Here is a 27,318-nt window from a genome sequence, read left to right as displayed (position 1 = left end):
GAGCCACGAGATGGTGGTGCTCTCATGCTGACGCCAGCTTCAGTCTGAAACATCCAGAAACAAGGTGGGGCTTTCATCGTTTGGGAAAAAAAAAAGTTTTCATCCAATGAAAAGTGTTATTTTTAGGTCATATGATCAAGCCTTTCATCATTAGGAAACCAAAAGTGAAATGAACCAATGAAAAGTTTTATAAAGAAGTCACATGACCTGTTATGCGGCATAGGGTATAAAAAAAAGCGTAGAAAATCCGTTGGCACGTGAGGCGGCGTCAGTAGCGGACCGATGTGCGAATAGGCCGAAGGCAGCACAACGCGCCAAGATCCGGATGGCACCGAGGTGGTGTCTAGCAAGTTGCCGCACTGGTGTGGCCATCCTACAATGCTGAAAGTCGGCGTGGGGCGCACCGTTGGCCTGTGAGATGGCGTCAGTAGCGGACCGATGTGCGAATAGGCCGAAGGCAGCAGAACGCGCCAAGATCCGGATGGCACCGAGGTGGTGTCTAGCAAGTTGCCGCACTGGTGTTGCCATCCTACAATGCTGAAAGTCGGCGTGGGGCGCTCCGTTGGCCTGTGAGTTCGCGTCAGTAGCGGACCGATGTGCGAATAGGCCGAAAGCAGCACAACGCGCCAAGATCCGGATGGCACCGAGGTGGTGTCCAGCAAGTTGCCGCACTGGTGTGGCCATCCTACAATGCTGAAAGTCGGCGTGGGACGCCCCGTTGGCCTGTGAGGTGGCGTCAGTAGCGGACCGATGTGCGAATAGGGCCAAAGGCAGCGCAACGCGCCAAGATCCGGATGGCACCGAGGTGGTGTCTAGCAAGTTGCCGCACTGGTGTGGCCATCCTACAATGCTGCGCCGAAAGTCGGCGTGGGGCGCTCCGTTGGCCTGTGAGTTCGCGTCAGTCAGTGGGGGTTGTTTGAGGATCTGACTGCATTGGAAAGCAATGTGATGCTGTGCGTCGCCCCCAAGATGAAGGTTCCTCGGCTGCAGTGGGGCGCCCCTTGGTGTTTCACTCGCTATGCAGCTGAGTTGCGTGCGCACTTGCGGCGAATAGGTCGAAGGCAGCACAACAATATTTTCTGAATAGAAGACACCACAAGGCGCTGAGATTCGGTTGGCACCGAGGTGGTGTCTAGCAAGTTGCCGCACTGGTGTGGCCATCCTACAATCCTGCTCCGAATAACGGCGTGGGGTGCCCGAAGGGGGGGGGGGGAGGAGGCGGCGTGAACGGGCCTTCCCAGGTGGAGGCTCGTCTGCTGTAGTGGGGCGCCCCTTTACCGTTTCAGTTGCCATTCAGCTGAGTTTCGGCCGCTCTTGATGCTACAGCGACAGGCGGCTGCAACAGGACTCTCAAAATGGCGGCCTGTTCTTTGGATTTGGGCCTGGTCCACTAAAATGGCCCTGGGACACCTTAGAACTCGGACGCTCGAATTTTTTTTCCTTTCCTCTATATGCAAAAAAAGGTAAATGCCCGGTACGTTACCTGCCTCATCTGCCACGATGTACTCTCCAGAGGAACCGAAAAAAAATATAGTTATGGTAACTATATCATGCATCGTCATATGGAGAGGTGGCACCGATTAATTATAGTGCTGCACAAAAGAGAGATTTGGAGGAGAACCCCCGACCTGCCAGTACATTCACCAAAGAAGTGGCACTGACAGCATCAGAGGCAAGGGAAACGGTCCCAAATATTTAGAAGAACTTTGGAAAGATTAAAATGACATGTTTAGATTGTGGCAAATTAATTTCATGTGGACAGATGAGTGTTACTCTAATAAATACAGCATATGAACATCATCATAGTCGATGGTTGGTAGAGACATTTTGACTATATCCTGGACCTGCCCGTCCTCGCCCAAAATGGCACCGGAATAAATGGGACTCGTAACTCCTTGTTGTGTACTGGTTGCTGAACCTTGAAATCACGAGATTCGTATGCAGTTTTGAAGCACATGGCGGGCGGGGACGAGAATTGATTGAATATTTCGACATCCCTATTGATATTAAGTTCTGATGTGTTATTGATTACTATACTATTGAAAGTTCGAATTAACGTCACCCATGGTACTTGCCCGCAAATGTATATCTAGATAATTTTATTGTAACTGGCTCTGTCGTATTTTAATTATTAAATGTACGTCCACCGATTCCGCAACTGTTAGACACCTTAGTTCTTGCAACCTAATGGCCCGCCCGTTACGTTCCTCTACAGTGTAAATGTCTACTCATCATATACGATTACAGTTTGCTCCGTGGCCGGCCCATGTGGTTATAGGCCCGTATTTGTATACTGACGTTTTCACAATAAAGGTTTTTAAAAGAAAACATGGTAGTAGTATTTACATTGGTAAAGTTTTTAATAATAGTCACTGTTTTAGAATCAGTAAAAGTTAAGTGAAATAAAGCAGTCCAATTACATGAAGGGTAAAAGGTATAATACGCAGGAACGCAGTAAAGATAATTGGTCAAGGGCTGTTGTGTTTTCTACTTCTGCAACAAAAAGTGATCGATAAGAATCTGATATTCAGGCGTATCGGCGACTAAGACAGCAGGCCGAGCCTCTTTTGCTCAACGGCTCCGTCATGGGACGAAGAAACGCCCTTTTTCTCGAAAAAGGAATATATTTTACTTGCAGGACAGTTGTAAATTTTCCGGGAAAGTACATTAGCCTGGAACATTATAACATATGTTTAAGAAAAAATAATGTTCGAAAGTAATAAAAAGCGTAATTTTTAGGTCATATGACCAAGCCTTTCATCATTAGAATAAGAAAAGTAAAATGAACCAATGAAAAGTTTTATTAACAAGTCACATGACCTGTTATGCTTAAGTTACGCACTGCGCGCCGCGCCTTGGATCGCTTCCGGGAAGCTGCGCTTCGCGCACCGGAGCACTTCCGGGTGCGCTAACGCGGCGCGTCATATGACGCATTACGCCGCCGCCATTATCTCCCGACTCAGACCCTGCTAGCGCCTACATGCTTCCCTCCCACAGTTTCGTTACCCCCCTGGTCACTGGTAACACTGCTGTGTGCACAGTACAGATCTAGATCCGGCGCTGTAACGGCATGAAAGTACCCATCTGTTCTTATTCATCGCCCCTATGGCGATACCGTCCCGTTACCTTTCAGCCTACAGGAGCCTTTACGTGATTGTAATGCACTGATTCACCGAAGTCATGTTTATGTATACCAGTTTTATATAGCAAGAAAAACGTTGCACACATAGCTGTACGTGGCTGAATGTTGAAGCCACGCCGGCGGTCTGCTTCTTCTGTACTGAAATACTTTACTGCAACAATAAAAACAAATTTAAATAAATATGACGCATTACGCGACAACGCAGGTCCAGAATATAGTCAAAATGTCTCCACCAACCAGCGGTCGGAACACAACCCCTTTCAGCAGGCTAAATAGTTCTGTTAAATGACAACAGAAGGGACAGGCAACAAGAACCATCAGTCAAAGAGGGGAGGGCAAGTTCTTCTCTACCGGGTCACGTTGGGACGCTACCGGAACTGATCGAATTGGTAGTCTACAGTGTTTCTGGATGTTTCAGACTGAAGCTGGCGTTAGCATGAGAGCACCACCATTTCGTAGCTCCGTCGTGGCCATTCCACGAGCAATCATGCTAGGCGCTCCCCACCAGAAGCCTGCGGGAGTCGGGGGCCCCCAAGACTTTTGTAGAATCTTCAAGGCTGAGGGGACGCTTTCGAGAATGGAGCCCAAGCTCTAGCAGACAAGCGTCCGAGTTCCAAGGTGTCGCAGGCCCATTTTAGTGGACCACGCCCAAATCTGAAGAGCCGGCCGCCATTTTGAGAGTCCTGTGGCAGCCGCCTATCGCTGCACCGCAAGAGCGGGAGCAACTCAAGTACATGGTGAGCGAGACGCTGTAGTCGAAAGAGCGGGCGGTAAACAGCTGAATAGCGGAAGAGGCACAGTGTAGCAAAAGCGGGCTGAATGGCAACTGAAACGGAAAAGGGGCGCCCCACTTACAGGCAAATAGGTGCCTGTAAGGTTAGGCGGTAGACGCTGCGCTTAAGGACTGCGCGATTCTGCGCTAACGCGGTGATTTTAAAACTGCTAGCATAGCGTAGCATTTTTTTCTTTCATATTTGTGATTTTAAAACAAATTTCTTTTGTGTGCCTTAGCGCTTATCCTGGCCCCTCACTTGCACGTTAAAATATTACCCTTGCACCGCTGTTTGGCGGGCCCGGTTCTGGGGTGGTGAGGGAGCGCCATATTGGTGTAACCAGCGAAGCCTGACGCCGCCATATTGGTGCGGGTCGTGGCGCCTGGTTTTCTGTACTTCCGCCGGCCTACTTAAGGCGGAACTTGCCTGACGATCTTCCCTTGGCAAATAGGTGCCTGTAAGGTTAGGCGGTAGACGCTGCGCTTAAGGACTGCGCGATTCTGCGCTAACGCGGTGATTTTAAAACTGCTAGCATAGCGTAGCATTTTTTTCTTTCATATTTGTGATTTTAAAACAAATTTCTTTTGTGTGCCTTAGCGCTTATCCTGGCCCCTCACTTGCACGTTAAAATATTACCCTTGCACCGCTGTTTGGCGGGCCCGGTTCTGGGGTGGTGAGGGAGCGCCATATTGGTGTAACCAGCGAAGCCTGACGCCGCCATATTGGTGCGGGTCGTGGCGCCTGGTTTTCTGTACTTCCGCCGGCCTACTTAAAGCTCCACTTTTTCAACGCGCAGCGGTGACGCACAAGGTGGCGCCTTCCCTGCGCCTGAGTCGTGCCAGAGTCCTGCCCGTCTGCGCCCGTCAGCGTTCCGGCAGCAGACGGGGCAGGACGGCTGGCAGGCTTGCTTTGTTGGCAGGTACTGTACTATTGGTTTTAATAATGTGCTATTCTTACTCTTCTGAGACCCTTTCCGATCTTCGTCCTCCGATAGGGCGCTGCCACTCGTTTTTTCCGGGCCACCGGGCTTTCAGAAAAGGATGTCAGGTATGTGGCTGGCGAGCCCCTGTATATAATAGACCAATTCATCCTCATTCAGAGACTACTATTACTTGTTTACTTCTCAACACGCGCTCTCTAGGCTGCCACGCCTTAGAAATATGGAATTTGCTTGAGAACTCTGATATATCTTGCCTTTATCTTACCGAGACATGGCTGAGTGATTCCTCTGCTCCAGACTTAGCAAACGCCATCCCACCTAATTATACCATCATTAGGAGAGACAGAATATCTGGGCGTGGGGGCGGTGTAGCTATTATAGTCAACAACCAGTTGCACTGCACTACCTTTCCGGTAGATAATATTCAGAATACCGAGGCACTGGGCTTCACTCTGCATTTGTCTCCTCAGTATGCTTGTACTGGCATTCTGGCATATCGTGCCCCTGGTCCTTTAGGTTCTTTTGTGGACGAGTTACAGGCTGCTCTATCGGTTCCATGTCTTAAATCTAAACATTGTCTACTTTTGGGCGATTTAAATATACACATGGACGAGGTTGCTAATCCCGACACGATAAAACTTATGGAGGTTACTGGAACATTAGGATTCACTCCATTCATTCAGGATTCCACACACAATAAGGGCCATATTCTGGACCAAGTTTTCTCCACGGTTCCAATTAATGCACTTGTCCCTCAGCCTGTACTATGGTCGGACCATTTTCTAATCACTTTTAGTCTTTCTAGTATTTCTCCTGTCAGATTGAACCCTGCGACATCTGCTAAACGAGTGTCCAGGCCTTTTCATCTGTTATCTAGTGATGCGTTACTTCAAGCTTTGGCACGTTCACCTTGCACTTTGTCCGGTAGTGTAGAAACTGACCTACCCCTTTATACGGAGTGGCTCACAACTATACTGGCGGATCTTGTGCCTGAGAAAGTTGTCAAACCTGGAAATAAACGTGCTTCTGCTCCTTGGTTTTCATCTAAGCTTAAAGAAGTCCGTCAAAATTGCAAGAGAGCAGAAAGAATCTGGAGAAAAGACTATAACCCTCGTGAGAGAGAAAAATTTAAAGATTTGACTAGATCTTACCATAAGATGATTTGGAGCGAAAAAAAATCCTACTTTGAACGTCGGATAGATGATTCGGATAATTCCTGTAAGGAGATTTTTAAAATTGTTAGAGACTTCACCTCTCCTTCTTTGGCCATTTCTGTTCAGGGTCATTCCAAATCTTGGCTGAATGAACTAGCACATTATTTTGTTGATAAAATAATCACCATTCAAGCCGACCTTGCAACTTATTCTAAACAGTCTCGGGTTGTTGATCCTGATGCTTTTTCTTCTGTTAACCCCACTCTTTGGGAATTTCCGCAGTTAAGCCTTGCCGTTTCATTAGACTACTTGACAGGCTTGAAATCGGGCTCCCCTCTAGATCCCTGCCCGGTCTCTTGTCTTAACAAAATAGCCTTTGCGCTAAATAGTCCCATTAACTCCATTCTAAATTCCTCACTGTCTTCTGGCATTGTTCCACAGGCTTGGAAGAGTGCTCTTATTCTTCCACTAATCAAAAAACCAACTCTGGATCCCATCATACACGCCAACTATAGGCCTATTTCTCTCCTCCCCGCTCTGGCAAAGGTGGCGGAAAGGCATGTGCACCGATCTATCTCAGATTTCATCGAGAATAACAACATGTTGCACAGTACTCAATCTGGGTTTCGTGCGAATTACAGCACAGAGACCGCATTACTGGAAGTCACCACCGCCATTAGAGAGGTCTTAGACTCGGGAGGTAAGGCCGTGTTGGTCATGTTAGACTTGTCGGCGGCGTTTGACACCGTTCCCCACGACACTCTCCTAATTCGACTCTGGGATTGTGGTCTTAGGGGGACGGTGTGGAACTGGCTTAAGTCATTCCTAGCAAGCCGCCGGCAAACGATCTGGGCGCCACCTCACTCCGCAGCTATGTCAGCCCTGGAAGTGGGGGTCCCTCAGGGGTCTATTCTTAGTCCCCTGCTTTTTAACATCTTTATGGCCCCCCTTGCAGAGGTTGCGGAGTCGTTTGGCGCTCAGATCGTGTCTTACGCTGATGACACCCAGCTCTTGTTCACCCAGAACAAGAATGAGATGTTTGATGGGACACGTATCAGAGGCTGTTTAGAAGCAGTCTTTGATTGGTTCAAGAGACACGGCCTGAAATGCAACTCCGATAAATCGGAGCTGCTTTTTTTCGGGTGTGTCTCTGAACCAAACTGGAAAAGTTGGTGGCCCCAGGATCTTTTCCCTCCTACCAATGCTAGTACCAAGGCTAAAAATCTTGGCATCATTGTAGACAATGAGTTGACTTTTGGACCCCAAATAGCCAGTCTTGAAGGGAAATGTTTCGGTATCCTGAGGATGCTCAGGAAATTCCTTCCTTTGATTTCCGTGAACCATCGCAGGGTTATCGTCCAAGCACTGGTAGGGTCACGCATGGACTATGTAAATGCCCTTTATTTAGGCCTTCCTAAATATCTGGTAAGGAGACTCCAGGTTGTGCAAAATTCAGCTGCGCGGGCTATTTATGGTCTTCCTAGACGAGCGAGTGCTTCTAACCTGCTCAAGGAATTGCACTGGCTCCCTATAGCCAAAAGGGTGCTGTTCAAGAGCTTGACTTGAACCTATAAGGCTCTTCATGACTTGGGCCCCAGGTATATTAGAAAGCGTCTTGTTCTTTACAAACCGAGCAGAGCTCTTCGCTCTGCCTCCTTGTTCAAAATGTTCGTTCCATCAAACGCACGCGACAAGGGGGGCGCTCGTTCCACTACCTGGCCCCACGCGCTTGGAATGAACTGCCTCTCGCTCTTAGACAGGCCCCTAGTCTGATGTCCTTCAGAAAGGCATTAAAAACCTGGCTTTTTACTTATGAATTGTGAAGTCTTTTAATCCCAGTTATGTTTCCTTTCCAATAAAGGTCCTCTTCGCCAAAGCGCCGGGACACTCCATCGTGAGTAGCCGTTGCGCTATAGAAGAGCCCAATTAACATTAACATTAACATTAACACTACAGCGTGTCTTTAGGTGAAACGGATTGTGGGACAAGGTGAAGAATGGAAGAGTCACCAAAAGGCAAAAAGTTCCGCTTGACCCCGGGAGCCTGGCTACCTATGTCGGGGGCGATCTCAGGCCACACCAGGGCAACACGACTTGCGGAGGGGGCCGGAGCCAAGCGCCCCCTCCGAGTCCGCGCCATGACACCGTCCCTCGGGGGCCTCCGTCAAGCGGTTCAGGGTGGCACCGCATCACATTGTTTTCAAATGCAGTCACGTCCTCAAACAGCCCCCACTTACATTAAGAATAGTGAAGCTGAAGCAAGTGCAAATAGGCTTCAGACAGTGTTACAAGCACTCCTCAAAACTTTGAATTATCAGAGTGCATGAGTTTCATGCTCGATCGATTGAGCTAGCCGGATCGGGCAACAAAAAGTATAAAATAGTTATGTAAATAGTTATTTAATAAAATGTTTTACCCTGTTACTTTGCTGGTGTGTTGTATATATTTGTAATATTTGCATAGAGTTTATCGTTATTTTGGGCGGCGTGGGTGGCGGAGCCGAGCTGTCTTGCATACATCATGGTGTGGAGTTCAGTTCATCTCACTAGTTTCGTATTTCTCATGAGGGGTTGTTCCTAATGTTTCTATTTTAGCGAGGTCAAAAAGAGATCCCATTAGTGGCCTACTGATTTTGCTCGATTCCTTTAGTTTTTTTACACGATTTTTCGCTATCTGCAAAGACTAAACAGAGTATTGCGACTCTGTGCTTGTTTGTAAATAGAGAATGAACCAAAGAGAACCAATTCTAAAACAGTAAATGCTTGGATAACAATCAATCAAATGGAGAGAGAAGCAGGCACGACGGATTACAACGGGGGCAAAGGCCTGCGTTAACTACCCTTCACTATCTGCAAAGAGAGAGTACTCCTAATAAAAATGAGGGGGGGGGCAGCATTCAAAGCAGATCAGTGTGCATAAACACGAAAATGTTTTTTCTTACCACGTACTTGACATTCGACAGCTTATGATATTTGCTATTAGAAAACCATTGAAATTCACTGAAAAAACCATAGGTTATAGACCATATATAGTTAGGAATTAGCATTTACAAAACCTTTTTTTACTCACACAAAACCATTGAAATTCCATATATAGTTAGTAGTACTAACTATATATCGCGCACCCGCAATCCACTGCTGATCATGTCACATATTACATCATTCATGACATGGTCAGTGACATCACTGATGACATCACTGATGACATCTCAAATGACATCACTGATGACATCACTGATGACATCTCATTTGACATCAATGATCACATCACTGATGATATCATTCATGTGACAATACAATGCATCTCCTCACACTTAATATAACCTCTGTTACACCCAGTGTTAAATACAGAGTATATTTTTTGAAACCTTTGACACACCAATACTAGTTACTACATACGCACTCACTAATTCCTACGTCTACACACACATTCACTCATTCACCCATACAATCATTCATACATACAATCACTCATCTTTACAACACTATCATATGCACTCATACATCTATACAGACACTCACACTCTGCCACTCATCCATGGAGTTACTCACACACCTAGTCAGTCCTGTAAAGAATCAATCACACTTCCATTTTCTCATCTTTACAGTTACACATAGAACACCTTACATTTTCAAACATATACTAGACACATACTTACTCTCTTATACAATCACTGATACAAGTACACATTGATCTGCACAGAGTCACACACCTCCCAGCCAGCCACACACACACTCAGTCTCCTATACAAATACTTGGGCAATCAATCAATAACCCATACAGTTACTCATATAGCTACTGACCAACACATGCAGCAGTTTACAGAACAACAGACATAATGATGCACAAATTAAGACAGTTTAGTCACTAACCCATGCACTTAGTGAGACACATTTAATCACTCACTCATACAGTTAGTCATGCACCTACTAAATCCTTCATCCAGACACTTATACATCCACTCATTCTTCAATATGTAAGACATATTTAAACTTTACAGAAACATAAAATTACTGGATGTTTTTTTCAGTGATGTCATCAGTGATGTCATTTGAGATGTCATCAGTGATGTCATCAGTGATGTCACTGACCATGTCATGAATGATGTAATATGTGACATGATCAGCAGTGGATTGCGGGTGCGCAATATATAGTTAGTACTACTAACTATATATGGAATTTCAATGGTTTTGTGTGAGTAAAAAAAGGTTTTTTAAATGCTAATTCCTAACTATATATGGTCTATAACCTATGGTTTTTTCAGTGAATATATATATATATCTTTCGACATGGTTAGCCCCCACATTATGATGTGGTTTTGATTGTAGTACACAAGGTCCCTGCAAGCCAGGTCCCCTGTGCCAGTGCTTCTTCCCTAAAGCATACCCACAGTTGGTACTTGTGCCCCCCTGTAAGTCCCTAGTAGATGGCACCCTGAGTACCCAGGGCCTGTGAGCGGAAGAGGGTCTCCTGGGACCCCCCCTCACTAGGAAAATGCCACTGCCCTTGTAGCTTGCATGCCCTTCTCAGGGTCGTGGAATTTAATAAAACATCTACTTGTCCACAGGGCAAGTTGCTTTATAAATCTACTTGTCCTGTGACAAATCCACTTGTCCCTTTGGTGCCATGTAATGCGGTGATAAATTATGGCAGCAATCTCATTATATAAGAGCTCTGATATAACCTCTCTGATTATGCCAGGGCAACTACTATAGTAGTGTTTGAATACTTCCAATCACCTTATGTTGCCATGTTTCTGCAGATCTACATACTAGGGCTGAAGATAGTGGTAAGCAATAGATCCTGAGTTACAATGCCCTTTTGAGAATGTGCAAACCTACTAACATGCATGTTTTAAGGGTTTTCAACAACTCTTCTCTAATCTTTTCCCATACTGAGAAATGTTGGAAATGTGCTTCTGACAATGGCAGACGTAAACCTACTTACATAGTTGGGGGGGAAAAAGTGGTTGGCGGGAAAGTGAACTTGCAAGCACTAAGATTTTCGCATGAGCAAATCTACACTTACATATGTGCTCATGCTAAAATGCAGTTCAGAAATATTTTCTAGAAGTAATATTTCTTGTCCTGCTCTGTATATTCTTGGGAATTCCCGAAAGCCATATCGCTGCTCTTAATGCAAGGACATATACCATGTGTGCACTTTTGAGACTTTCTTTAATAAATAGTCCCCTAATTTGGTCTGGCGTTGAGCATGACCTTTTGCGTTTATTAAAATTCTGTCTCTCTGTATCGGCTGGCTTCACTGTGGGTTATAGCATTCTGCTCTTACACAAGGAGCATATTGGCACACAAAGTAGTTTTGTTAAGTGGCAGTTACTACTGTGGCAGTGTGTGCTTTTTGAGACCAAAAACAAGATTTGTTTTTGCCAATGTTTGATATAATGGTGAGGGCCCAGCAGCTCCCACACCAATAAGGTTTTAGAAAAACCATGCCAAAACAATTCACACATTGTCAATACTAACAAGCATTGGAAATGCAATAGGTCTTGGATTTATTTGAGTTAGAGCTAATGGCATTGTAAATGTCAATGTCTTTTAGCCATGTGTTATGGAGTGTATGCATGTGGTGTGCAGTTGAATTATGTGGTTAGATTGGAATTGTAGCAATGGTGGCATGCTGCGCTTTAGATGAATGTTTAAAAGTAAAGTGCACCATACTGCGATTGCTACAATAGTTCATTGTGGATGCGTTAACAATTGATGGCTGGTGGTGTGTGTGCCTGTAGAAATTGTGCACTGCCGGCTGGAGGTGTGTGTGCCTGGTGAAAGTGTGCACTGATGTCTGGTGGTGTTTGTGGCCGGTGAAAGCGTGCACTGACGACTTATGGTGTCTGTGTCTGGTGAAAGTGTGCACTGACGGTGTGGTTGTGTGTGTGTGTGTGTGTGTGTGTGTGTGTGTGTGTGTGGTTGTGTGTCTGGTGGTGAGTGTGTGTGTGTGTGGTGTGTGTGTGTGTGTGGTGCTATGTGTGTGGTGGACTTACTTCGAGTTTTCGTACCCTGCACACTCACACACTGCCCCTACACACTCAAACTGCTCACCCTACACACTCACACAATGTTCACCCTGCACACTCACACACTGCTCACCCTGCACACTCACACACTGCTCACCCTGCACACTCACACTGCTCACCCTACACACTCACACAATGTTCACCATGCACACTCACACACTGCTCACCCTGCACACTCACACACTGCTCACCCTGCACACTCACACACTGCTCACCCTGCACACACACACACTGCTCACCCTGCACACACACACACTGCTCACCCTGCACACTCTCACACTGCTCACCCTGCACACTCTCACACTGCTCACCCTGCACACTCTCACACTGCTCACCCTGCATACTCCTCACCCTGCACACTCACACACTGCTCACCCTACACACTCACACACTGCTCACCCTACACACTCACACACTGCTCACCCTACACACTCACACTCTGCTCACCCTACACACTCACACAATGCTCACCCTGCACACTCACACACTGCTCACCCTGCACACTCACACACTGCTCACCCTGCACACTCACACAATGTTCACCCTGCACACACACATCTTCGGCCATCCTGGGTGGGAGGAGAGGCTCCTCGCAGACGTAGCACTCTGATCGCAGCTCAGAAGGTGACTCTGCCCGCGGCACTTTTGCTTTCAGAGTCTGAGCCTGGCTGAGTCCAGGGCGGAGTGGAAGCAAGTGGTGCTGGGGCTTGTAGTCTTGCGCTCGCCAACTGGTGCTCTATTCCCATCGGCCCTTGTCAGTCTGGGTACATCTGCCCACTTGGCATTGTGTGCTTCGGTACCCACTAGATGTTTTCCTGCTGTGTTGTGCTATTTGCTTTTTTCACGTCATGTCAATTTGAAGCTTTTTCCAGGCCCGAGGATGTATGTTTTCTTTCCACCTCTTTGGTCCCAAAGGGCATGCAGGCAGTGAAAACGAGCTACGGAAGTTATTGTTGGTCTACGTCGGGAGAGACAGCCCTAGAATGTCAAACAATGTCTATTCCTCGTCAGAGTTGTAGTAGTTTGGACCCTATTGGTGGCGTGCAGCGCCTCAGATGCACGGATAGATAATTTGTAAGTCTACTAACTCTTTGTGCTTATGGCATATATGACGTTAATGTACTTAAAGCTATGCAAAAGGTGGAGCCGGCTGAAGCGATTAAAATGGAGTCTAGTGCAGACACTGGAAACAAAGTAGCTTGGCACACACGCAATTACCCAAATCCACTCCACACAAAAAAACAAAACAGCACTGAAAGCGATCGCTTTCGAGACCGCTTTTGTAAAACGAGACCTAATGAGGGCAGCGGGGATGGGAGCCAGCCTAGCTCATGGCCTCCACGCAGGGCTTACAACATGCTGTGCGAGCCAGGCAGGCGGAGGGAGGGAGGGGGCAGGGCTAATTAATAACATCTCCAAATGATCCTGGAAATGCATGGCAGACTTTTCAGGAAGGAGGGTAATGCTGTTCAGAGTTAGACCAAACGCATGCCAAAAAGCGCGCATTAATAATCCGATTAGACACAGTGCACATTTAATGATGCGTTTGTTAAATATAGTTGTAGTCTGCACACTACGAACGCGACCTTCCCCGAGTGCCGCCCCGTGGTAATTATTACCACTGTTGCCCCATCTCTGGGAGGGGGGTGGAGATAAGATCTTGGAAAAGGATTTCCAAGGTACCCTCCAACATTTCTTCTGTCACTCAGGGAAACCATCCCCTATTACATGGTCCCAGACTTCGAACTATTCCAATTAATTTGATGGAACGTCAACATAAAATGCCGGCCCCGAGAAAAAACGTGTGAACCGGGCAGGGACGTGTCACTTTTTCTCAATGTTTTACCAGGAGCAGAGGTATTGTTAGCACGATTTATAAACTAAGGAAGCCATGATGATTGATGGTAGCCGATCGTTTTTAACTCTTTATTTTGTAGGAGGACATGCGTGTTTCCACCTTACATAACTCATGCCTTGGTTGAATAGAGCAACACGGCCACCTTCAAGTGTGTGTTGTTGTTTTCCATTTTGTATTTGATGACGCAGATCTCTTTCAAGTTCCCAGTATTCTTTCTTATATATGACAACGACGTGCTCATTCACCTTCCTTTGGTACATGAGAGCGAGGGGCACATCAACCGATCGCGAAAGCGATCCAATTGTAAACAACAACAAAAAAGCCCGCCAGTGGTGCGCGCGCGCCACTGCGAGCATATGTCTTCAATTATCGCGGCCGTGGCGGCTGCGGTAATTGAAGACATATGGCCTCTGGTGCGCGTAACAGACACCAATAGGCCATAGGTGGATCTACGCGACCGCCCATGGCCTATTGCGTGTTCTGTTTTAAAAGTACACGCACGCAAAGACCAATGAAAATGGACCTAGGAAATAACACGCACGAGCTGCGTGGAATTTCCAGGTCCATTTTCAAAACCCCAGGAAAAGGACTCTCTCTGGCTGCGCGACACTGCTGCGCAGTGTACGCTAGGCCCAAGACCTAAAAAGCTGACCACCAACTTCAGACCCACTGGCTTTGCCAATGCTTGTTTATTTTTGTTTCCCTTAATCCTATTGAAACTGGTTACACTGATTTTCCATTAGGAATATTTTTAGGAAATACTAGCATGCATCAACACAAGTTACTAATTGTGCTGCAAAGAAGTGGTACCTGAAATTTTACAGGAGTTTAGCTAAATGTTTTTTTCCTGCTTTAATTTTTTTATGAGCATTTTATTTTGAAAGCAAAGAATCATCAATCTTGCTTTCAAGCTTCTCCAAATATTTGCATCAAATCAAAGAGCATTCTGGGAGTTTTATACATAGCCTCATATTGCTAAACGTTTGAAAATGTGTGTGCTCATTTTTTTTTACTGGAACCACAATCAGTAGTGAAGTCAGAGCTTACAACATTTACTTGGGGTCCTCACCCTAATAAAGAAGGCTTTTTGAACATCATTACATGGACAAAAATATTACCTTAACTACAGACCGTGCCCTTCCCTGATTCATAATGTGGTACTGCAAACTGGCAGCCAAAGGGGTTGTGCTGCAGGGGGTTGACCTACTTGTCTCAAGGACAAACTGCACATGAAAACCTGATGCCCATGTCGGGCTATAGAAATTCCACATCCCTGCAGCCTTTTGGGGTGAAAAGTGAAAAAGTAGACGTGGCACCCTGTCTGGGTGCCATGCCAGCCAGCACTGCCTGTAGGTATAGGTAAGCCATCCCTCTAGCAAGTCTTACAGCCCTAAGGCAGTGTACACTGTAACCCAGGTGGGGGCATATCTGCATGAGTATATATGCCCCTACAATACTTAAGTCAATTTTTAAATATTGTAAGTGCCAGGGAAGCCATGAGTACATGGGCTGGAAACTCGACAACTCGAGTTCCCCAACACCATGATGGCTTCACTGAAACCTGGTGTGCTTGCTTCTAAACAACTACTTGTAATACATCCACAATGATGCCAATGTGAGATGTATTCCACCATGTACTCAGAGGGCATCTCAGAGGCTCCCCCTTAAAACCTACTGACCCTGGCAGGGAAACTGACTGGCTTTAGGCAGCCTGCCACACACATACATGTTTTTGGACCCCTGGTTGGAGAGACTCTGCTCTCTGGGACCAGAAGCAATGCACATCCTGGGAAGAGGAGTTGCACCTTCTCCCTCATGGTGGGCCAGTGCTAGAAGGGGAAGTTTCAAAGACCTGCTGCTGTAATGCAACCCACAACCTCTGTTGCTAGCAGCAGATGGCAGCCTCTGGTTTACACCACCACCCTGGTTGGGAAAACCAGCGGGAATGCCTAGAAGAATAGGAGGTGTGCCCACCTCTGCCAACTCCCCCCCCTTGCGTGGTCAAGCGTATCTTTCAGTCGCTGCCATCTTGAAGATGGGGAGACCCCTCCAATCAGAATAGGACTATGCTCCTTCCCAGAGCAGGGTGGCATAATTGAGTGTGTAGCCACCACAGGTAAGGTGCCCATTATCCCTACCTGCTACTCCCCTGATACGCCCCTTAACTTTGTATTTAAGTGGCTCCCTCAGACCTGTAAACTAGATGACCTAAGATGAAAGAAAACATCCCTGCACAGAAGACTGAAAATGACGATTGCCTTGTCCCCAGCCCTACCGGCTTTTCTCCAGCTTAGACGAGCCTGCGATCTGTCTTGCTGCTAGCAATCTCTGAAAACCCTCGGAGGACTGCTGCCTTGAAAAGACTCCAATCTCCCATGGACAGCGACCCTGGCAGAAGTAACAACCTACAAGGGCTCCTGCCCACTCTGCACCGATGCCCACGGCGTGAGTTTGAATGGCTCACCTGTCCAGCGAAGTTTCCCCAGCGATCCTGACTTCGAATCCAGCGTTGGCTGACCTCTCCTTTACTCCACCACAATGCCTGTAGCCTGAATCCAGAGGCTCCTCGCGACCGGCTCTGGTAAGAAGACTGTTGACATCCAAAGGCACACCTTTACCTTTTGCCCCTGCGCCTTAGTGAGCTGAATTGACGGTGCCCCTGCGGCCACCTTCATCTTTAGGCACCTCTGCTGTTGTTGGTCTCCCTCCTGCAACCTCCAGTTCGACACCTGCAGCCTGTTAGTAAAAAGCAAAGTCTCTATTGAAAAGCATTGGGCGCCCAAAGACAAAATTGCACACTGCACCCGTTCCCCCCCTGATGTACGTTTGTTGCAGTTTTGTGGCCCCCGTGCTTAACCTAACCCCCTAAGCTTGGCTCCTGCAACCGATCTACTTGCCTGCAAGCAGTGTGGCTTCGAGCACCCACAGTCTCCTTTGAAACACATATGGGCCAAACTCCAAATTTGACCTCTGCACCCGGCTGCCCCAGCGCCGCTGGTTGTGCAGTTTTGGTACTCACCTGACACTTACCACTTGCTGACCTTGGGTCCCGAAAACTGGAATTGAAAGTGTAATACTTACCTGTTTAACCGCAATATTGTTTTCCACAGATAACGTTGAAGTCCTTCAAATATATTTTAAGTGTCGACTTTTGAAAGTGAAAAGGAGTTTTATTTAAAAACATACTTACTTTATAACGAACATCTTGCTCTTCAAATAAAACACAAAGTATATTTTAAAAAATTTGTTGTGGATCTCCCTTTTGAGTCGTGTGTCCATTATTAATCAATGTTATGCAGTAAATGTCTTGCACTCCTGTGAGTTGGGCCTAAGGCTCTTCTCCCACACTACTACCAATAGAGCACTTTGGGTTTTACATTGAGCCCTGTACACTTTTGGGGAACCCCTGAACTCTGTGCACAGTATAACCACTTAGTGGTAATACCATATACAGAGCCGGTATTTATACATATATTCCAAAACTGAAGTTTGCTAGTTATAGTAATTGTAGCAAAGTGAGATGTATTGTGTAAAGAGTCCAAGGGTTCCCTTATAAGTGGACAGGGGCTTTCTATGGCAATCCCAAGGAGCTCTTCTAGGGGGTAGTGTGGTCCAGCAGCCTTAGTCTTATCACAGAGGAGTGCAAGACATCTGAAAATAAACACACTGGTCAATAAATGAGAGACACAACACAGTAAGGAGGTCAAGTTCAATTCATAAAAATAACACATTTTTATATATGTTTAGGCACCTGAAGCAATTCGGTACAAAAGGGGGTGGTGATGGACGGAGCATGTGAACCAATAAAACACTCACACCAGGTCAACATATCTGGGTTTAATCCATCTCCGTTCTTTAGCCCACGCTGCCACCCCAGTTCAGACATGGCCATATGCAAATCAGTCTGACCCTGTGCCTCATGGGAACAGTCCAGCCCGAACTGCCAAGCCATGCCTTCCCTGGACCGGAAACAAGCTTCCGAGTACCGGTCTCTGGCATTTCAGCTGTCTTCAGCCCGGCTTGCTTGAATCCAGTGGCAAAGTGAGCAAGGGACTCGCGTCTGAGCATACCCTGCCAACCAGAAGCAATTTGTTTAGGTAGGTACCTTTTTAAATAGGTGTTCTTTTCAGTTAAAAAAGTCGACACTTGGCAATTCTTAGAAGATGCAATATTATTGTGTGGGAGAAAAAGGCAATGCGGCATTCGGGTGCAGTGCAGCAACTTACAGGACCTATCTCCTGGAGTTAGGAGGAGTGATGGGCATGGCCCACGGCAGCACCAGCAGAACACCACCAGTGGTACTAGTGCGGCCGGGTGCAGAGGTGCAAAACAGCGTTGGATGCCCACTGTTATTCTATTGGGTTTGGTCTTCATGAAAAGAGGCTGCTGGTTCGGACTGGGAGGCCAGTCGGGATGAACCAACAGGGGGCTCGGGGCTCAGGCCTCACTGTGTTTGGGGACGTCATGGCCCAGGGGCAACGGGGGCAGATATACCTTTAGACGTCTGTTTTTCCTTACCAAGAGCAGTCGCAGTAGATGGGGTCTGCGTGCATTGACTGCGGGCGTTGTCCGTGAGTTCATTTGGGTGAAACCACAGTGGACTCTGTTTCTGGAGGTCTAGGGGACCACAATGACAAAATTTCCCTCTTCAACTTGGGCTTCGAGGGACAGGTTCAGGCGTCTGGTTTCTGAAGTCATGAAGTCCTCAAAGGACTCTTTGAGTGCCTGCAGGTTGCAGGGAAACAGGTCTGCTACTTCGCGGTAGGTCTTGGTTCCTGGGTGAAGTTCTGGCAGGTTTCCTGGGCTTTGGGGACTCAGCAGCTGCAGGACAAGTTGACCTTTGGCACAACTGTCAATGTCAGCAGGCAGGCCGGCAGACTTGGTGCCAGGTCAGTTGCTGGGTCTTCAGTTCTTGCAGGATGCGACTCCTCTTGTCCTCCTTGGTCTTTCAGGTTTGCAGGATCTGACTTTCTGGTGCCAGGGACTCCCCATAAATACTGAATTTAGGGGCGTTAGGGGAGGGTAGGGCAGTAGCCAATGGGCTATTTTCCGTTGGAGTCACTATGCCCCTAAAGGACCACTTTCTGTGGAAAGAGGGCATAACCCTATCCCAGAGTTCCTAAGCGTGCCAACACAAAAATGGCCACTTCTGAAAAGTCGTACCCACATCCGGTTAGGCCACCTTAGGAATGGTACTAGCCTGGGGATGTGCACGCATACCTGACTAGCTAATTTTCCACCTGTCCAGGTGCCAAAGGGCTGTGGACAAAGGGGGGGGGGTGGTCTCCTCTCCTGTGAGAGGAGACAGATTTGCATTTGAAATGCTGGAGCTTCTTTGAAGCTCGCTGGTCTAGGGGTGCTGATCAGTAGGTCATATTGAGGGAGGGGTTGTAAATACCCTCTTCCTGTGCAGGCTTTGCTTCTGACCTGAGAGCAAAGGCCCTCACCCAGGGAGGTCCAAAATCTGTCTCACATGGCATACTGGCACAGACCAGTCAGCCAGCATACCAGATGCTGGTAAGTTTTCAGGGGGTACCTCTAAGGTGCCCTCTGAGAGAATATATTAACAAATCCACTGCTGGAATCAGGGTGTGTTTGTGAATGCGAGATGTTTGATACAAAACATACATTTTTTTCAGTGAAGCCATCATGTAGCTGAAGAACTCTTTTTCACCAGTGTCCAGCACATGTTCTAAAATGGCTTTCCTGTTCACTTGTACTGGCAGTGATACCACCACTGGGTCATATCTGCTGAGTCAGGTATGCGCTCACATGTAATATTAAGCACCCTGCCCTAGGTCTTCAAGCCCTGCTTCAGGGGTGACTTACAAATGCTCTATGCAGTGTTCGGGGACATGGCACACAGTCATGATGTGTTTTTACTTTTGTCTGCACCTCAACACACAGCCTTTAATTGCATCCCTGCATGAGTTTGGTGAGGGGTCCTTTAGGGTGGCACAATTCCTGCTGCCGCCCTTGGTGGACCCTCTAATGCCGTCGGTACTAGGGACACCACTTACTAGGGACTTTTAGAGGGTGCTGAAGGTATTGCCAAATGGTGAAAACGGTTGAACAGTTTTGGGAATGAGATCTGTCACTGGGGACCTGAGTAGCAAAACCCAATGCATATCCAGTTGAAATCACATCATGTACCATGTAAAAAGTGGGGTTTACCATGTCAAAAAGGAGTACTTTCATACATTAATGTAAGCATTTCTTATGCATTGGCCACCTCAGCTATCTAGACTGGTCCTTTTCCTCCTCTTCTGGTTTGTATATTTTTTCAAGCTTTGCATTTCATAGTCACTATCTATTCCATTCCAGGGAAAATAGTACACTTCGTCACCAGTTGGAACAGATGCTACAAAAAATTGCTACTCACGACCATTGTCTTGGAGAACTGGAATCTTTGCAGTCAGAACTGGAAGAAAAAAAGGTACTGTGAATTGGATAAACAAAACTTGTCTGCAAGAAACAAAAATGCTTGATGATACCATGGCACCCAAATGTATATTGGTGAAAGCCAGTGGGTTGGAAATATAGTGTAATTTGAAGATGCGAAATACTAATGCAGTTTATAATGGTACAAACGTTTGAGAATATTGCATAATTTGAACCTTTATTATTAACGTGAACCTTTATTTTTACAAGTGTCTTGTTTATATATGGAATGAATGAAACTGAGGCATGTCTTTCAGTTTTGCTTGGACGTGTTTATATTCACTTTCACCACTATAGCAGGACAGCAGGCATGTTCCATTTACAAACGCCATCAGTTGTAAAGTTTTTTTTCCTTGCCTCTTCTATTGCTTATTCCAGCATTTAGACCATGCGTTCTACTAAATCCACTTGAATTATATTTTTTAATGGATATCAACTCTCGTATTATACTCCCTTGCACCTGCTTTCCAGGAGACAGAATCCTTCTAGAAATGTTCACATATCACTGAACATCATCAGTGTCAACAGGAGAGTTTACCGGCTCCCCTGGAAGTGATGTGCTGACTGCCCGATATAGCCCCACATGTATTAGTGATATCAGTTTCTTATATTCCTGACTCCAGTGGATGCGGATCGAGCATGATTGAAGCTCTCTTGACTTGACTATTTTTGCATATTTTTTCTAAATATTTATTTTAATGTTTCATACAACTACCATTTGAAACGAAGTCCCTCCAAACCTCAAATCTTAACTCCTGGTCAATTGTAAAAACTACAGCCAACCACAAACTGGCTTAATGTATATGTATCTCCTCCTGTCCTATCAACATTAGTGAAACAATGTGGTTATGATAATGAACTCCTGACTCTCACTTGAAAGTTAGGTCATAAATGTGATGGAAAGCACCTTCAACATCATAAGAGCTTTGCAAAAGGATTTTTATAAACTCCTTAGAGTACAAGACTAATGAATTAGAGACCCTAGACGTAGATTATGCCAACAAAATGTACATATCACCTGCCCATGTAACTACAGAATCGTATTTTACTCATTTGTTTATTTAGTTTTTATACTGTTTTATTTATGAGCACAGGGATTTTAGTTTTCCTTTACACACACACTCAAGATGGCACCCACCGTCACATATACGGTAGCTCGCTTCCAGCATTCTACAACCAATGTCCTTCTAACATACTCTGAGCTATGCTATCCTGGAACTTGTGTTTCCACATTCGCAACTTTTTTTAAGAGTATTGCATTTTATACTCTATGTGCATCCGAAGTATCGTGATTTATACAGATTATATTGCATCACAGTATGATGGTCGCGCCTACTTTTTTCACCAAGGTTGCTTCACGTACCATGTGTCTCTACAATATGACGCTTCTTGCCCGACACACTTCAATGAAAGGGCCATGTACTTTATGTCCTCTTTCGAGTTCTACCAGGGACTAACCGTACGCTTTCCGTCACCCATTTAAAAAATAGCCGCGTATATCTTTAGCACGGACACTTTCTCGATCTCGATTTGGAACTTTGTTCGCCGCACTCTCCACCTAAGAGGTATGCGTTACGTGCACCCTTATATTATCCGTTTCTAACTTTTTTGTCATACTCACGTGAAATGGTTCAACATCTTCCAAAATCTCCTTTTATAGACTTTGAGATTCTGAAATCAATACAACGTGGTTTATTTGTGCTTGGTATCACACAGGTATGTTTTACGCATGCACTCTTACCCTCATGTTAACCATCCGTTAGGTTCAGTTATTTTTTCAGTATTTTTCCGTTCTAATTGGCGTGTCATCGTAAATACACCGTATACACTTCAGTTTACTTCCGGTCCGACGCACTGCTTCACCTCGCACTAAGAGCACTTTTTAATCCCCGTCTAATTTTCATGTTTTCTAAACTTTTCCGCTGCCGCGAATACTTAGAATACCAAACAACATCGAAACAACTTTAGTCACCTCAGGTACCAATGTTATTACTTGTATTTTTCACGAGCACCTTGATTTCGCGTACGTATTCACCCTTACTACAGAGTCACCTCTTTTTTGCAATTGTTACATTGGCACCAAATGATATATGTTTGGGATTGTGAAACCTCATACCTTTGCTGGTATTTAACTGAAGGGTCCAAACGCTTGATTATTATTATTTGTTCTTAGGAAACACAGTCACCTTATTAAGGGTCCAAGACCCGAAATGCGTAGAGATGATTGACATATGTTAAAAATCCGAGATACCAAGAATTAAGTACCATGACATATATGCTTCTATGAGAATTGTCATAATGATATCGCAATAAAAAGAAATTCATTGATAAAAAGAAACTACAAATAATTTTGGATTTTATTTGAAATTGCGAAACGTTATCATAACCAAACCGGAGTGCAACAGGGGGATACTAAGTAATGTCCAACTTAGTGCTACATCTAGAGCATTGACCAGACTCCTTTAGACCAGAGGGGGATACCCATGTGCCCATAAGAAGTGCACTGAATTGAAGGATTTACAACAGATTTGAAACAGAGTGCCTCACTATCTTTTGTTTTTTTTTATGTCTGGAGAAGGCCATCCCCTGGAGGTGAAGAGGTGCAATTGCACGAGAAGTGCATTTACCTAAGGTTATTTCTTTTGAGGGACTGAAAGTCACCTGTGTAATGTGAAGACATAAGCAAAGTGGGGTTATGTTGCTGGACATTCCTGCTAGGGTGTCTGGCTGTATATGCTTAATCCTGTGATTATAACTGTGATGCCTTTATGGGGCTTTAATTTCAAGGCATCATAATTATTATCAGCTATGATCGGTACTGTCATTTTAAGTAATCCCATAACATATATTCTGTAGTAGGGGATCTCTGTGTATAGTCATAATCTAGGGAATAGTTCCGCTCATATGCGGGGACCCCGGAGCAATCAAAAATAATCCCTTAAGCTTTCTTCTGTGCAGTCCTGCTTAGACACTTAGGAGAGAATTAAAGACAAATAATGCAGCCTACCCATGCAAGGCTACACTGTCCAGTACTTCAACTAGAAATGCAAAGGATATTCCACCAATATCATATTCAGCACAGTCTGCCAAGTTTCACCCATAGAGAAACTTCCCCCTTCACCAAATTCTTGGAATGATAGAGAGGAAGGTATGGACAGACAAGCCCCCCATAGGCTGCCATTATGTGGCTAAAAAAGGGATACCGTGCCTTTAAGGAAACTTTCCAGAACTCTCTAGGTATCCCAGAATGTACAGCAACTCCCTCCACTTCCAGTTCTTTTTTCCGGCTCCTGCTAGCAGGACCCTTGAGCATTGAGCTCTCCCTTTTTGGGTGTTTTGTGTAATTTTTTGGCACTTTTAAAGTGTTAGTGTGTGTTCACTCGACGTATTTTTGCTTCTGCTTTGCTTTGCTGGTGTTTTCTGGTGCTTTTTTGTCAAATATGCCTGCCTTATTTGATAAATGTCCTTAGTGTGCCAGGAAAAAGGCAAAATCGGATCCACACAGGGTGTGTATCCCGTGTCTCCCTTCTTCTCATGTTCCTGAGAAGTGTGGGATCTGCCAGCAGTTCTCCATCTGGACCCTGAAGGACAGACAGAAGATCAGGCTCCAAGGACTGGAGCAAAGAAAGCGGCAAGGTCCAGGTGGGTCTGGGCATGATGGGACTTCTTCCTCTGCCCGTGCGTCGGCCTCTGGGGGGCTCCCCAGTAAGGAGAAGGCCAGAAAACGCCACCAGTATCGACGCCGGCATCGAGAGGAATGACCACGGTCTCCTCCCAGTCTCCCCAGGGCTCTGGGTCGAAGCGGTTTCGAGGGGATTGACGTCGACACCTCCGACGAGGTCGACGTCGGGGACCGCATCGTCGTCGAGCCATCATCGACGTCGAGAGGGTTCAAGAAGAAGGCGCTCGCCGTCGAGGTGATGCCACCGTTCACCATCGACGTCGACTCAACGTTCGACGTCGAGAAGACGATCACCGACCTCGAGAAGACGGTCACCGACGTTGAGAAGACGGTCACCGACGTTGAGAAGACGGTCACCGACGTCGAGAAGACGGTCACCGACGCCGCGACGACGGTCATCGACGTCGAATCGACGGTCAGCGTCGAGGAGGAAAGCATCGTCCTCCAGGGGGTGTTCCGGAGCCTGAACTGAGTCCTCTATTGCCACGAGTCCATGGTCGTGGTGGCGCCGTCGCTCGGCTACCAGGGGTAGGGCCTCGAGGTCCCCCCCTTCAGGCCCGATTCGCCCTCCAAGCCGAGGTCACCTACACCTCCCCCGTTACCCAAGGAGCCTCCTCCACGTGATCCGACGCCTCCTCCACCGCCTGTTCCTCCGCATCGTCCTCCGCCTCCTACACCACCACCTCCGCCGAGGTCTGTATCATTACCACATCTCCCGACGCCGCCTACGAGACCACCACAACCTAGGCTCCCGTTTTGGCCTCCACAGCTCGCTCCGCTACGGCTCGTGGACAGTCCGAGGCTGCGCAGGTCGAGATCTCGCTCCAGACAGAGGGATAGATCCAGGAGTCGCTGTCGCTCTTCTACGAGATCCAGACGGCGCCACAGGAGGGACCAGTCAAGATCACGCCACACGGAGTCATCCAGTGCCAGGGACTACTCACCTACTCTGTCGGACTCCCCTTGGACGAGGGTGTCTCCAGTAGACGACATAGTCTCCTTCCAGGACGTCTTGCTGCGAGGGTCGACTAAGCTGGGCATCACGCTCACTGTGCCCACGCCATTGACTTCCGTCATTTTTGAAACGCTGCACAAGAAGCAGTTATCTCGGCCTTTGCTGCCCCTGGTGCCTGGGCTGGTGGAACCTGCAATGGAGCTGTTCCTTACCCCTGCGGCTACGAGATCGGCGCCTTCCAGGCTGCAGAAGAAATATAATGCTCCTGACTCAGACCCAGCGTTTCTTCGTTTGGATCCCGCACCGGACTCGGTGATTGTGACGGCAGCAAGAAAACAGCACGCCACCACCCCGTCATCGACAGTGCCTCCTGACAAGGAGAGCCGCTGGATGGATTTGGCAGCAGGCAGGAAGGTTTGCAGGACGGCTTCCACGTCAATAAAGGCCGCAAGTGCCTCAGCACTGTTGGGACGTTATGATCGGGCTCTGTGGGAGTCCATCCAACAGTTCGCGGAACACCTTCCCCGGGAGAAAAGGGAAGATTTCCAAGAGATCTTTACCGAAGGACTGCTGGTCTCCAACCAGGTGATCAGCTTGGTGGGGGATTCCTCCCTATTGGCAGCCCACGGGTACTGCCATGGGGTCAACCTGAGGCGCTACGCCTGGTTACGGCTTACATCCTTGAAGCCTGAGGCGCAGCAGAGAGTTGCCAACCTACCCTTTTCGAGTGAGACCCTCTTCGGGAAACATGCGGACGACGAGATGGCCCGCATTAAGGCGGAGGCGGAAACCCTGACGGCTGTCGGGTTGGAAAAGCCTAAGGAACAGAAAAAGACCTTCCGCCTGTTCCAGAGGCGGTACGGGGAGCAAGGTGGAGGGCAAGGCGGCAGGCTGGACAGCAGCAACAACAGCTGCAGCAGTTCCAGCGGAGACCTTTCCAAAAGCACCAGAGGGGCCGAGGTGGTCAGCAGCCTGCCTCCGCGACTAAAGGCCCGGCTGGGTCTAGGCCCTGAGGTGCAACTTCCCCTTCATCCATTACCCGCTCCGGTGGGGGGGGAAGCATCCACCATTACTTGGCAGACTGGAGAAACATTACTCAGGACAAGTGGATGCTGAATATTGTTTGCAATGGATACAGTCTTCGTTTCACCAGCCCGCCTCCAGCAATTCCACCGGTTGCCTCGCACTTCCAGCTGCGCGAGCTCCAGGCGGAGGCCGATACCCTGTTAAGAAAAAGGGCGATAGAAGACGTCCCTCTGTCTCAAAGGGGAAAGGGTCTTTACTCCCGCTTCCTCCTAGTACGGAAGAAGGACAAGAACGTGTTCAGGGCCATTCTGGATTTGCGACAAGCAAACAAGTGGATTTGCAGGGAAAAGTATCGCATGCTGTCGTTGCACCAGATTTATCCGCAGCTGCAGAGAGGAGACTGGCTGTGCGCGATAGATCTGCAAGATGCGTACTTCCATGTGCCCATTGCACGGAAACACCGGAAGTTCCTGCGCTTCCTCGTCGGCAGCAATCACTATCAGTACACCGTACTACCGTTTGGACTGAAGTCTGCACCCAGGACTTCTTCGAAATGCTTGGCTGTGGTGGCAGCGCACCTGAGAAAGACCAAGGTGTTTGTCTACCCGTACCTGGACGACTGGTTGATCAAGGCCTCCACCTTCCAGGAAGCACAATTGCACTTCAACAGGACGGCCGTCCTGCTGAACCGACTGGGGTTGCACATAAATCTGTCCAAGTCTGTACCGATTCCGGTCCAGTGCCTGCAGTACTTGGGAGCCTCCATCAATACGCTGTCAGCAAGCGTGTCTCCTTCGGAGGAGAGACGCTTATCGCTCCTTCGGAAGGCTCAGGCTCTCATAACTGCTCCATCTACAACAGTGAGGACGGTGTCTTCTCTACTGGGGTCGATGTCCTCTTGCATCTTCCTCACTCCGCATGCGCGCCTACACATGAGGCCGCTGCAGGAATGTTTGGAGGACCAGTGGGACCAGAGGTAAGGGTGCTGGGACGACAGGATCCAGTTGTCTCTTCACGCCCAACAGTCCCTGAGATGGTGGTGCTCGGCGGAGAACCTCCTCAGAGGGGTGCCTTTCCACAAGGACATCCCGACTCAGACTATCATGACGGATGCGTCTTTCCTGGGCTGGGGAGCGCATTCCGACCATCTACAGATCCAAGGGACGTGGTCTCTGGCAGAGTCCACGTATCACATCAATTTCTTGGAACTCGGAGCTGTTCACTTGGCACTGAAGGCCTTTCATCCGTCCTTTCAGACCAACTCCTTGCTTGTGCAGACGGACAATACGACCACGATGTATTACCTCAACA

At 47.3% G+C, this 27,318-nt stretch overlaps 1 protein-coding gene across 3 annotated transcripts in view; it reads left to right on the top strand.

Annotated features, from left to right (window-relative positions):
• ICE1 (interactor of little elongation complex ELL subunit 1) overlaps positions 1 to 27,318 on the top strand; it is a 1,011,762-nt gene that overhangs the window by 171,087 nt on the left and 813,357 nt on the right. For all 3 annotated transcript variants that reach the window (XM_078687642.1, XM_078687643.1, XM_078687644.1), the window contains one exon: positions 20,228 to 20,339. In XM_078687642.1, the coding sequence (XP_078543768.1) occupies positions 20,228 to 20,339 (112 nt within the window). The remainder of the gene's footprint in view (positions 1 to 20,227; positions 20,340 to 27,318) is intronic.

This window comes from Lissotriton helveticus, chromosome 4_1 (assembly GCF_964261635.1).
Source record: "Lissotriton helveticus chromosome 4_1, aLisHel1.1, whole genome shotgun sequence".
Lineage (NCBI taxonomy): Eukaryota > Metazoa > Chordata > Amphibia > Caudata > Salamandridae > Lissotriton > Lissotriton helveticus.
Note: the sequence above shows the minus strand (reverse complement) of the source record. Positions and strands in the feature narration are given on the sequence as shown.